We start from the raw sequence: 13,746 nt of genomic DNA on the forward strand, positions 1-13,746 counted from the left end.
CAGGGTGGACTGCATGGCAGAAACTGTCAGAAATCCCCTGCTTTGGCAGGCATTAACCAAATCATCTCTGTAGCCTCCTACAGATAGACCAAATAAAGAGGGCTTCTAAACCCTTTTGTCAGAATCTTCCCGTTGAAATAGGAAGCATATCAATTGACTTTGTTAATGATCAGGACTTCAGTTGTCTGTTCTCCCCTTCTGTTGTACCGTAGCTGCAGCATCACCCTGCCAGTGCTAAAAACATGCAAACTCATGATGTTGAAGCTACGTAGACACAATCTAGGCATTCCTGGGCTTCCCTGTCTGGTAGAGTTAAAACTGCACAAGCCTTTGTCTGAGCCTAAGCTCTTCTGAGAACTCTTCCAGCCTTTGCATTTGGCTGTTTTGCCCAAAGGGTCCCATTTGGCAGGTGAACTCATTACATCTAGTGGAGTTGGCCATTGTACTTTTTGGGTCTCAGCTGAAATTGTAAAGCAGATACTGAAGTTAGGGAATCTAGCACAGCTGTGCTGTGTTTACAGTGCTGTCAATGTGCAGAAATCAGGAAAAATAATGTGCGTTTTGAAAGTGAAGAAATGAGCAAGAATGTTGCCCCACTTTAGTCACTTTAGTATGACACAGTAAGCTCACCCACTCTCTCCTCATTTATTTATATAGTGTCTTACGTAATAAACATGTAGTTTATTATCTAAGCCTTGATCAAATTATTCTTGTTTTATTCATGTTGCTTGGCAATGTCTCATTTACTGATGAGTGCTGGTAGCCACTCAAAAGCCTCCAGAGGACTTTGAAATCCGTGAAATGAATGTGCACACCCAGCCCAACAAAGCTGCTTGCTCCTGTGCACACTGCTGTTGTGCAAATCCTGTGCGCTCACCTGCCTCCCGTAACTTTTCTTTCTCTGTCACCCTTTTGCATCTCAAACATAATCAAGAGTCACCTACAACGTAAACAGCTCGTTTTGACATCACTGCTGATGTACTCATGTGAAATGTGAGCTGGAGGATTTAGCTGCTAAGAGTATAATGGCCTTTGCTCGTGATCACTATAAAGGCAAAAGTATATTAGTCTGTTTACTGAGTGTGGTACACAGCAGGCTTGTCAAGAGAAATGCATCAATTTGTGTTGCTTGTCTGGTTTTTTCTCCCCCGCCCTGAGCTTTGTTGTTACCATGTTTTTCACAGCATGTCTCCTCTGTGTCCTTCCTTCCAGCCCTGGCAATCCAGGGGCTCTCTCACACAGGTTTTACGGTGATGCCTGTGCAAGCGGCAGCTGGAAGGACGGGCTGCTGTCCTCTGCCATGTTGGCTTAGCTTATACTTGGAGTATGCCTTGCAGGTGTCTCGTCATTAATTTTGCTTTGTTGGAAGCTGACAACAGCCATTATTTTTATTAGTGAAGAGGCTGGATAAGGACTTAATATCACAGTGAGGCTGATTATCAGCTTGGCTGTCCCAGTGGAGCCTGTGCAAATGTAATGCGGTTCGTAACGCCTTGCTTTCTCTTAAAGTTCTGTGACTCCATCGTTAGCTGAGATACGTGTTTTAGTTTGTTTTGTTCTTACTGGTAATTACAGCTGTAATAATCAGCTTCTGCATGCTTTTGTTCAGGCCTTGTTGGCTAGTCAGCATTGCTGAAAGAGATGAGCACTGCAATGGTCTGTCCTGTTGTTTGAATTTGGACCTTGCTCGTAGCCTGACCGGCTGTCAGGGGTGCGATGGGTGAGAGCAGCAGTCCCTCCCGTGAGGTGGGGGCGTTGCTGTCTGTGGGACTGACAGAGCCATTTGATGCTGTTAAACATCAGGACATCATTGTGAGACGCTTTGGTGCTCTCTAGCATCAGTCAAAATGCTCATCAGTGGGACGAAGCTGGTGAACTAGAGAGCTTTTTTTCAGCTATCTTTGATTTTAGAAACAAGGAAATGAACATTTCAGAGGGAGGTTTGTGGGGAGAGTGAGATGCGGTCACTCTACTACTGGCATGTGGCCATGTCCTGCTCACTGCCAGCCCTGTGTTCCCCTCCCTGCTGGGAAACCCTGAGAGGTTTTAAAAATGTTTGGAAATACAGATCCAAGAGCTCTTGTTTAAGTATAAGAATTCTGTGGTGATGAAAGGAAAGAAAGAGTCACAAGATTTCCTAAGCAGTTGTATATAATTTTTATTCATATTTCTAGAGTTTTGAAAATTTTCATGCTCTCTCTGGGAGTTCTGTTTACCACACAAATAACACTTTTTTTGTTTTTTTGAGATTGCAGAAGCGCTTTTTTTTTTTTTTTTTTTTTAATTCTGACACCAATTTCCTTTTAAATGTGATACCAGACCCAAATGGCCTCATGGCTTTTCCCAGACAATTCAGCATCATTTCTAGACAATTAAGTGTAAGTATCTAAGAAGTGAAGACTTTTTTATTCATTCATAAAACTTTGAGTCTGATCATACTCTTTGAGAGACACATGAATTAACTCAACTCTCATCACCTGTTGACATGTGTACTCACTGTTCCTCTTCCTGCTACATGCGTGAATGTGGTGTGCTGCATTTGATTCATCACAGCGGGACACCTTCACCAGTCTGCGTATGGGCATTTCCAGTGACTCTGTGTTTATTTCTTCAGGACATTAGTGATGTAACAGAGAGTCTTGAAGTTAATAAGTGGCTTTCAGCTGGCACAATTTAGTTTTTGTGAAACAGGTGCCATTTTTAGCAGGGAATGTGAATTCCCCTTGCAGTTTCCCTTTGCAGATTTTTAAGCTGCAGGGAACAACTCATAGGCCACTGAATGTGCTCCCTGCTGCACATCACCTCCATCTCCTGGTGCACAGTGCAGTGATGTCCATCCTTCTGGTAAAGGCTGCAAAACACACTTAGGAGGTGCCTATTTCCCCCTGCTTCTTATTATGCAACGTGACAATGTTGGGCTCTAGAAATCTGCCTTGAGAACACTGCTGTGTTCATGGGAAGCATTTGATCCTTTCTCAGTTCAAATAAGTGGTCTTGGGCAACTCAAAACTCCACTCAGCAGTGTGTTTCCACAGAAGACCTCAGCCATTCTCTGTAAGACACCAGTAAGAGGATAGGTGGAAACAGGAATAGCTTCTCCTTTCACCACTGCGGGATTGTTGCGCCTGATGTGGAGACGTGAATCATTTCCAGTGTCCCTAAAACTTTCATGCAGTTTCTTTACCTGTTTTGCCTTCTGCCGCTAACTATTTTTAACCTGAGCTAAATCCTGAGTTCCTGTAGCTTGGCAGTCCACTCTCAAGAGGCAGCACCTTGTCCTGGATGCCTGGGATGCTGTGTAAGCACACATGGTAGCTGGGCACAGGGCAGTGTTTCCTGCAGGCTGCCAGGCTGGAGGGGCTGTAGAGGCTGGAGGGGCTTCAGGCAATGGAGAGGCTGGAGGGGCTGGAGTTTCAGGGCGGGTTGGAGGTGCTGTAGAGGCTGGAAGGGCTGGCATCCAAGTGACTTATGTCTGTCACCCAATTTTTTATTCAGTGAGTATGAAATGCAGCATCAAAGCTAGAAATCCTCAAAGCCGAGACAGGTTTAAACAGCTTCACGTGGTTACCTATAACATTGTCGTTACATGAAACAAAGTATTGTCAGCATCTCCCCTGCTCTGCGAGGATGAGCTTCAGTGTTACTCACTCATGGGAAGCAGTTAAGCAATTGCACACAGGTTCTAAGGCCATCTCGTTTTTTTTAAGGCAAAACTACAATATAACGGTATCATCTACCTGGACTTGTGCAAAGCAGATGACACTGTCTAAATTGGAGAGACATGAATTTAACAGATGGATCACTTGGTAGACAAGGAACTGGCTAGATGGTTGCACTCAGAGAGTTGCGATCAATGGCTCAATGTCCAAGTGGATCCCAGTGATGGGTGGTGTTCCTCAGGGCGTCGGTATTGGGACCGGTGCTATTTAACATCTTTATCGGTGACGTGGACGGTGGGATTGAGCGCGCAGTCAGCAAGTTTGCCGTTAACACCAAGCTGTGTGGTGTGGTCAACACGCTGGAGGGAAGGGAGACCATCCAGAGAGACCTTGACAGGCTGGAGAGGTGGGCCTGTGCAAACCTCATGAAGTTCAACAAGGCCAAGCGCCCTGGGTTGGGACAATCCCAAACATGGATACAGGTTGGGCGATGAGTGGATTGAGAGCAGCCCTGCAAAGAAGGACTTGGGGGTGTTGGTTGATGAGAAGCTGAACATGACCTGGTAATGTGTGCTCGCAGCCCAGAAGGCCAACCATATCCTGGGCTACATCAAAAGAGGTGTGGCCAGCAGCTTGCAGGAGGTGATCCTCCTTCTCTGCTTTTGTGAGACCACACCTTGGAGTACTGTGTCCAGCTCTGGGACCACGAATGTAAGGACATGGACCTGCTTGAGCGGGTCCAGAGGAGCCATGAAGATGATAAGGAGGCTGGAGCACCTCCCCTACGAGGACAGGCTGAGAGAGTTGGGGTTGTCCACCCTGGAGAAGAGAAGGCTCCAGGGAGATCTTATAGCAGCCTTCCAGTACCTGAAGGGAGCCTACAGGAGAGGTGGGGAGGGACTCTTATCAGGGTGTGTAGTGATAGGATGAGGGGTAACGTTTTTAAACTGAAAGAGGGGAGATTTAGATTAGATATGAGGAAGAAATTTTGTACTGTGAGGGTGGTGAGACACTGGCACAGGCTGCCCAGAGAAGCTGTGGTTGCTGCCTCCCTGGAAGTGTTCAAGGCCAGGCTGGATGGGGCTTGGAGCAACCTGGTCTAGTGGAAGGTGTCTCCGTCCATGGCAGAAGGGTTGGAACTAGATGATGCTTAAGGTCCCTTCCAACCAAAACTGTTCTATTATACTGTGTTATTTGGGAAATAGTGTGTGTCTGTGACAGCGTAGAGGCATGCCCAGGTACCAGCACAGGCCATGATCAGCAGTGGCATGAGATTTGGTGATCTGTGAAGCAAAGTGGAGCCTTTTCTCTGTCTGCCCCTGTGCACTGCTCCAGCACTGGTCCAGACTGGTGCTGTTGGACACTGTCTGAAAGCAGCAATTTGGCTTAAGATTTCTAGCCGGTATTTTTAAGACATTTGGGCTGATCAGTTGTGAAGCTTCCTGGGTTGTGTGAGAGGAGTTAATTAACAAGATGCTGAGCCAGCGCAGACTGGCAGCCCGTCACGCCAGAGCTTTGCAGTGCCCATGAGCAGCTCTGCACACCCCTGCTTGTGCTGGCTGAGCCCAGAGAGGTGCCAGCTCCTCGCCTGTGGCTGGGCTGCTTCCAGCAGATGGGATTTGATTGAAGGCTTTTAGATCTGGTTCTCCCTGAACAAAGAAGGGAAGGTAACCCAAACTACTCAACCAAAAAAACAGGTCAAGATGGGCTTGTGGTGCTGTCCTGAGATAACCGAGCTGACAGGGAAGAGGCAGGAGAGGAAAACTTTAGCAGAGACAGAAGGTGTCCTCAGTGAAACGTCCTTCATGGAAGAGCTTTGTGCTGGAGGCTTTGGTGTTGACAGTTGAGCACCAGCACCTTTGTTGTGCAGCCATCCTGCTCTGACCTGAGCTGATGTTTTATACTTCCTGATGCGTGGCACTTCTGATGGGGAACATGAAGGAACGGGGAGGTGTTTTCAGCAGCTGCTGTCATCTGTTGTTGGGACTGTGTGGCTGGTGGAGGCTGGATCTGGCTGGAGATGCAGGCTCACCACTACCTACAAAGTGATGAAGTGATAGCTCTGGTCTCCGACCTCTTTCAGATCAGATTGAAGCCCAGTGGGAGCTGGAAGGAAGCTGGAAGGGAAGACACATGGTTTAGGATCTAGCTGAGATGACAGACAAAGACACCGTAGCCTCAGCAGACTCCTCAGCCTGCTTTGAAATGGACTTGGCAAGCTCTGGACAAAGTGATTTTTGTGGAGGAAGCTCTTGCATTACATACAGGGACAGCTACTGAAGCTTCAGCTTGGGCAGACAGCAGCAGAGCCAGTGTGGGTTTGTAGGAACAGCATTGTGTCAGCTAAAGGCTTTGTCTGCGCTGCTCTAGCGTGGTGGGTTTACACTGTCAGCACTTTGCAGCATGTTGCCGTGTCCTTTTTAATACTCTCTGAATAGCCCAAAGGCAGATTCACTGTGTGTAAGCACTACCTTAGATCTGCCTGTGCAGCTGTGCTAACTCTGCCTACAGCTTCGGTTTGGGGTTTCCTGTGGACATTAACTGATCCAAAAACTCTCAAGCCCATACGCTTACATGTGTGAGTCTTCCGTTCCCAATTTCTGTTTGTTGGACCAGTGGACCTGCACATGCGATGAAAGGCACTGCTCTCAGTGTGCCTGCCCAACAGAAATTTTAGGCGAGTGAGGCAGGCAGTGAGCTCTGACTCTTGCTGATGCTTCCCCTGAACAGCTTAGATACATCCAGATTATTCTGCAGCACATTCTGCAGTAGCTATCACACTCTTCGCTTCTACTGTTTTTTTATCAGGCTACATTTTGTACTGTGATAACTTAATGAGCACTTGTACTTTTTTATAACTTTGTTTAATGATGGCGTGATGATTCCTGTCTCACAAATTGCTGTGGGTTTTGCGTGCTGAAGGCTAGCTGACTTTAGAGAGCCCCTGTTCTTTTTCTCAGGGAGCATCACTTTCACCTGAAAAGGTCTCTAGGGTAGGTGGAAGGGCTGTGCACTGAAAAAATAACATCTTTCTTTGTAATCCTGGAAAAGACTAACATAGCCAAGATTTTCTGATGAGATACGTTGACAGTGCCCTCACTGTGCTCTGCTGCTCATGGTATTTCTTGTGTTCAGCGTGTGCTCAGGGTGTTTCACATCAGGATTTTTACCACAGTTTGTTAGGGGTGTGGGAGAACTCCCTGTATGGCGCATTCCAAATCAAGCAGGTTTTCCTCATGTGAAATGGGTGGTTTATCTTTCTCTGAGCCGACACTCCTGCTTGCTCAGAGGAGCTTTCTGGGAATACTTAGCTGCTATTTCCATGCAACAACCAATTTTTCTTCACTGACGTGTATTCACTGTGGATTTTCTGGTTGGAAGTGCATGTATATAGTCTTTTATTTGCATATTTCTCATCAACAACTGAATTTCATTACCTTCTAACTCTCTTTTGCCCTTTTTTACAGATAAACTGTGTGACTTTCCCCCACCCTGACGTAATGCCAGAGCAGCAGTTGCTGAAACCTTCGGAGTGGAGCTACTGTGATTATTTCTGGGTAAGTAGGCAGCCAGCCACATGCCATATTGCAGCTCTGCAGCTTCCAAAAAAGTGGAACAAACAGCTTGATTTGTGGTCCAAGGCAGAGGAGAATCTGTGCTGAAATGCAGTGTGTTAGGACAGCACCAGTGAGACCAAGGACGCCATTGGAGATCACGTGGAAACCATCTAACTGGTCTCAGAAGTGGACAATCAGAAAAGTGTCCAGAAAGGGGATGTCAGCTGTCAGGAGATGGTTTTGGTCAAGAAATGGGGAGAATGCAGGGCAAGCTACATGTCTTAAAATACCACAGCCAGAAGGGCTGTGCAGCACGAGGGTGATAGCGAGGTGGGTGACAGGGAATATTTTGTCAGTATTTCCCAGAACACGAGAGCTAGGGATGCACAGTGAAGCCATCAGTATCATGTTTAAAACAAGCAGATAGTTACAAACTTTGTTTTAAATTGTAAAACTCACACCCACGAGATATTCTGGAGGGCAGATGATAAATTATTTTTTTAAAGGATGAGCTTTGTGAAGGACAAGCCCATTAGTAGCTCTTAAATTGAGCAGTTTTAATGCAGCCTTCAGCAGGGGAAGTCTCCAGTGGCTGTGTTTCTCTGTGTGCCCTCTTGTGCTTAGCTCTGCTTTCAGGATCCTGAATCAGATTAAAATGATACAGTAGTCCTTCAAGTGTGGAGCTGATAGAAAAAATCTTCCATGGAAAACTGTTTTTTGGGGGGCAGGGTGAATACTACCTTGACAATGAAGATTTTATTTATTTCACATGTGTTTTCAGTTCTCAGTCATTGGAGCGATTCCATTTAAAAAAAAGAAAGTTTCCTTTGCAAAAAAGTGTAGCTGTTGGAGGCACAGCAGCAGGTCCTGTCACGTGTGCTCAATGTTGGTGTGAGAACTAATGGCAATAGCTTGCTAAAATACACTGACATACTTGCAAATGGTCATGTTACCAAACCATGAAGGTTTCTGCAGTTTCTTCCAGTCTTCTGATCCCGATGAGCAATAAATCATGAATGGTGTACTGGCTTATTTTTCGCATGTGTCTTACAGAAGTCGCTGCCCTGCTTGGTTCTTTCCTATAGGCTTGGCCACTGCTTGGCTCCTTGGGTTTGGTCACATCTTGCACTTAGTGAAACTCCATTTAAAAAGCTGCCTGTGTTCTGCAAACTTTTATCCTCCCATAGCTCTGCTCCCAGGACTTTCCTCTTGTTCGGCCTTGTTATCCATTGTCTGCCCATGACTCGCCCTCCTTCTTCAGTCAACTCCTGTTCTCTCAGCTGCCTGGTGCCTGGCATGGCATGGCATCCTGCAAGTCTCAGGCTTTGATTAACTTGGCATTTTTCTCTGTGCAAATGAGCAGCACCCAGGGTATTGGAGCAAAACCTGTAGTCCTTGGGGAAATGTTCTCTGGGCCTGTTTGTTGGAGGAGAATGGGAAATGAAGTTCTGAAATAGGGAAAAGCAGAGAGAGGAAAGAGACAGCAGAGAGAAGACTGTGTTGGTCCTTGTGGCAACCCTGAAGTCAGTGGAGCAGAAGGTGGAAAGGGCTGTGTAGGAAACAAACAGTGAAAGGTGGGATCTGTGGCGGTAACCTGCTGAACAGGTTGCTGGTTTACCCTGCTTTACAGCAGATCTGTGCAGACTGGCTGTATTTTTCTGAGCGCAAGTCAGGGTTGAACTTGACAGTCTGTAGGTCATTTAGGGCTGTGTTACCCCTGGGAGGAGCAGCAGGGTCCTCCCTTCTCTCCTGGCAGTTCCCTTGTGCTGGCTCCAGGATACCTTCTCTTTGCAGGGTGAGCCATCAGGGCTTATGCTTGCCGGAGTCAGCCCAGGGGTGTTATCAGATAGGAAAGGCCATGGGCAGAAGGGAAGGCAAGGCTGCTGCTTTGGCCCCAACATAGTCTTATGCTAGCTAAAAATAACTGTAAAACTTAATTTTTTAGTTACAAAAAGGAGTAAGAGTAGGGGGAAAGAGAAAGTATTGGACTATTGCTCTGAGAGGGGTTGAGGTGCTGTGTCCATCAGCTGTTAATTAGAGGAGGGCTCTTCGAACACCACTGTTGCCTGTTGCTCGGACTGCTTGGGCAGTTGCCGCTGGGAACTGCATGTCTGTGTTTTTGATCCCCATATCTTTTTGCTGAACTTCCTTTTTCCTTCCAGGCCGATAAGAAGGATTCGCAAGGGAACAATACAGTGTCGGGATTTGAAATTCTTCTTCAAAAGCAACTTAAAGGGAAACAAATGCAGAAAGAAATGGCAGAGTTTGTTCGGGAAAGGTAATTAGCACTTTGCTGTTAAATTAACTAGTTACGGCAATTTTTTTTTTCCTGATTTAAGTATTTCTTCGGTACATTAATGACGTAGCTTAAACTGCATAAAAGATGCTACCAATTCTTAAAGAACTTTTAGTATTTCTTTAATGTCCATCCATGCTCTACAGTTTTCCCCAGTTCTCACTTGTCTCTCCTGCTGTGCCTTAGTTGTATTGCACACAAGCTGTCTGTTTACATAGAGGGAACCAAGAACGTTTTAAGCTGCAGATTCACGGAAAAAACATGGGCATGGAAAACCGAGTAGAGGTGATATTTAGAAAGGAAGTATTTTCTCTGAAAAATAGAGAAGCAATTTGTTGACATGGAGCATAGGCACAGTTTCCTAGAGGAAGATGTAAAAAGAAGTAACTTGGGACTTAAGCTACACCTACAGATATTTAGAGTGAACCCCAAGTCATAAAGGCAGATGTTGCTACTAGAGAATGCCAGAATGCTATTAATGCTCTGTCGCTCTGCTGAAGTGGGAATTGCACTGGGCACCAAACAAGCATTTGGTAGATGCTCAGTTCAGCCATGTACAGGAGTTGATGTGACATCGTTACTCATAGGTAGTGTCATCACTCTTGTTTGAAATCGCTTGTCACGTGTCCAAGCCAGTGTAAATCATCTTGAGGATGACGCGCAAAGCTTGAGAACAGCCCATAGGGAACAAGCAGTGTTTACTCCCAGGAGGAAGCAGAGCACGCTGCTGAGTGTTCTCTCCTGGAGGCAATTGCACCAGTTGAAGGAGCTGCTGTCCTCTGTTACTGCTTCTGTGTTGGAGCTTGCTGCTGCGTTGGTGTTGCCTTCCTGCTCTACTGCTGCAGGCACACCACCGCTGTGCTGATGTAAATCAACAGTGGTGGAAGCAGTGAACGGGGCAACAAACAGGCACTTGTGCTCACGTTCGGGGGGCAGTTTGATTGGGCAGAACTTGCAGATAGTTGTTTTTGCTTGTGATTTGTTTTCTTTCTCCCCTCACCTTTTTTTTAGTATTAGGCATATGGCAGCAGTGGAGAAATGCAAAGTATAGCATAGCACAGGCAATAAAGAAGTCTGATACAGGAGGTGCAGCATGCCCAGCATCCACATGTGGTTCCTACTACCTTGGATGTAAGACAGTCCAAGAGACAGTTACCTCTGTGATCCATGAAAAAGTGTGACCGGAGGATGCAAGTAGAAGAAAGGACCAGCTGTCAAAGGAAAAATACAATTGAGAAACAGTCTTGCTAAGCTAGAAGATGAGAAGGCAAGCAGAATTGTGGTAGCTGTGGCCAGGGAATAGAGGAGGAAGGCTGCTCCAAAGAAAGTAATATATAATGAAATTTGACAGAAACAAAAGAAAGGAGCATTCAAGAGGGAGGGAAAGTTGGGAGTGAAATGAGAGAGAGCAAGGAGAGAGCAGCTCTGACACTGGGAAGAGGCATGTTCATGTCCTTAGTAGAGGAGGAAGTAGGCATGTTATAGAAGAAAAGACAAAAAAGATTCACTGTGTGCTGGAAACAAAGAAGGTTTGGAATTGAGTGTGAAGAGGATCTAGGTAGGAGTTATAAGATGAATATATTTTTCTTCTGTTTGGAGCAAATGATTCAGGATTGCCCCTGTATGGAAAAGGAGGAGGACAGTGTTGACCTGGAGAGGTTACTCACGAAAATGAGAGCTTAGACCATCAGGAGAACCTTTACATTCACAGCTAAGAGGGAAGAAGTACTGACAAGATTTTCATGATGACCATCAGGTGGCTTAAGAAATACAAGAGTGTGTTTAACTAGGGGGTTTCATGTCCAGAAAAATTCTCTCCATCTGTACAACCAGCCTTCTGGAGCTGAGGTTCAGGCAGCTAATAAAAATAGCTTTAAGTGGGAAGCAGGGATGAGACATAATAACCAGATTTCTTCATCAAGTGACCAACAGTACTAACCGAAATTTGGGTTATTAAGTAGATGCTTTTAGAGGAGCTACTTATAAATAGCAATCTTAGACTAGGCAATTATGTGTTTGTTCAGTTCTTGTTGACAAAGGTAGGGTTGTAATACAGACTTTGAATTTTAATAAAACAGACTTGAAGAAAGGGAGCAAAACAATTAGTAAATTGACTGAACTGAAAGATCAAGGGTGTGGGTGTGAAAGAAGGAAAGAATTACTTTAAATCAGAAGTGAAAATCTGGTCCAGCATTCGCATTCAAGTAGGCACTCCAAAATGGCCAAGAAAATCTGCAGGCTGCCCTGAATAGTGTCAGTCTCTCCGAGTATAAGAAATAGTGGTTTTGTTAGCGAACGAACACTGTCTTACACTTTTGACCCCTCACTTTTTAGTTGATCTGGGCTATGCTTAGAAAATTTAAAATAAATAGCAGATTATTTAGCTATGTGAAAAGAAACACAACTAGGAGAATGGCTGTACTGAGTCTGTTGAAGGTGTCTCTAGCTTACTGACTTCAAGCTGACCATGGCAGTACTAAGTGCATAAGAGAAAAAGAGCATGAGAGTCTCTGTCCTCCCTGCTTCCAAGAAGCAGAAGTTTGGGGATTTCCAGAGCTGGAGTTTGCCTTAGGTCTGCCATGTTCAGCAGATAGTTGTAAACATCTTCCACTGTTTGTCTAAATCCTTTTGAGTCTTTTTGTATTTTTGACCACTGCAATAATTTGTAGAAGACTTCTGCAACTTCTGCGCTACAGGAAAAGTAATTATGCTTCTGTTGGCTGATAGTTCTGTTGTTGCCTCCTAATCTGGAGAAATACTGTAAAAAGACTCATAGTCACTGTCTTCACATAGTGACAGTTGTGTAGATCTCTGTCAGATATCCTCTATCCCCTTCTCTCCGTGTTCCCCATGTTGTCTTAATCTATTTAGTTTCGTCTTGCATGGTAGTCACATCAGATCATCTTTGCCTCCCGTTGTAGCTCTTTAGTGTTTCTTCATCCATTTTAACATGGCATGGCTGAAACTGAGTGTGGGCACACGAAGTACTTTGTTTAAAAAAAAAACCATAAGAGAGCAGGAAATAAAGATCTAAAGAGCAACTAGAATATAAAGTCAAGACAGTATGGGTCAAAATGCACTTATAATCTGTAATGCTTCTGACTACACAGGGAGTGAAATTCTCAAAGTTTTCGAATAAGTTAGTGGAAACAAGAAACTTGGGGGTTTTTGATGTGATGGTGGAGTAACTGTGAAACAGCAGTGTGGATTTCTGGAGGTAGGCTCACAAGGCTCAGGAGTCCCTGTGTGCTGATGTGCTGGGGTTTCACAGTCACCACAGTAGAGAGTTTGCAGGGTGTTTATATCGGCCAGGGCCTGGAGGCATATTTGTTTCTCTTTTTAAGGTATATCTTCATCTTGGGTTTTAACCTCTTTTGAGGTGTTCATGATGTTTTGGCCACAGATGGTGACAGGACGCCAGGCTGGGGTGGAACAATTTATGTCTTGTAATTCGGACTCTTAAGCAATAACCAGTTTGCCTTTTTATTGTTATTCCTCCTGGCCAGGCAGTATGCCCTATTGGTAGTGCCATCCACCTGCAGTACGAGTAACACATGAAACCCCAGAGCCTAGGCTAAAGGTGGGACCGGTGAGAAGTGCTTCTGTCAAAGCCAGGGTCTTTGCATGTAGGGTGCCACACTTAGGGCAGGCACCGATGGCAGGAGACATAGTGTGTCTTATGTGTGATTGTGAAAATAGCAAGGCTTGCTTCTGTCTTGTTGTGTCCAATACTTCCCCCACTACAGCAGCAGCAACAAAGAACTTCACAGGGTTTTAAATTCATTATTTTCAAAGCAAACCTTCATGATGGAAGATGGTTATTCCTCTGTTCATGAGACAGAGGACTGAAACATGGATTCCGTGAGGGTCTGTCTGTATGGGCAGCTCAGAACAGTCAACAGACCAGCTAGCACCTTTATACACCTAGCATCCACAAGTAAATCACTCAAAGGCATCCTTAAGCCAAAATCCAGCAGGAATAAAATTGCATGGTGAAGGATGTAGATGAGCTTTGGTTGGGAACTTCTAGTAACTGAGGCATAAGCAGTGAGACCTGGCTTTTTGATGGACATATAAGTATTTTTCTCAGCTACATTTAGACATTTGCATCTTTATTATAGTTGGCCTTTCCAGTCCATAGAAATAGTTACTTCTGAGACAAGACTAGTCTAATCCTGAAGTAGGTATTTAAAGTAGGTCAGGTGAAATGTGGCTGGATAAAGCCCTTTTCATA

General features: G+C 45.1%; 1 protein-coding gene across 5 annotated transcripts in view; it reads left to right on the forward strand.

The window, feature by feature from the left end:
- GAS7 (growth arrest specific 7) overlaps window positions 1–13,746 on the forward strand; it is a 107,454-nt gene that overhangs the window by 74,314 nt on the left and 19,394 nt on the right. For all 5 annotated transcript variants that reach the window (XM_086473697.1, XM_086473695.1, XM_086473699.1 and 2 more), the window contains 2 exons: window positions 7,127–7,216; window positions 9,379–9,494. In XM_086473697.1, the coding sequence (XP_086329823.1) occupies window positions 7,127–7,216; window positions 9,379–9,494 (206 nt within the window). The remainder of the gene's footprint in view (window positions 1–7,126; window positions 7,217–9,378; window positions 9,495–13,746) is intronic.

The sequence above is a fragment of the Leptosomus discolor genome, chromosome 15, assembly GCF_034619465.1.
Source record: "Leptosomus discolor isolate bLepDis1 chromosome 15, bLepDis1.hap2, whole genome shotgun sequence".
NCBI classification, from domain to species: Eukaryota; Metazoa; Chordata; class Aves; order Leptosomiformes; family Leptosomidae; genus Leptosomus; species Leptosomus discolor.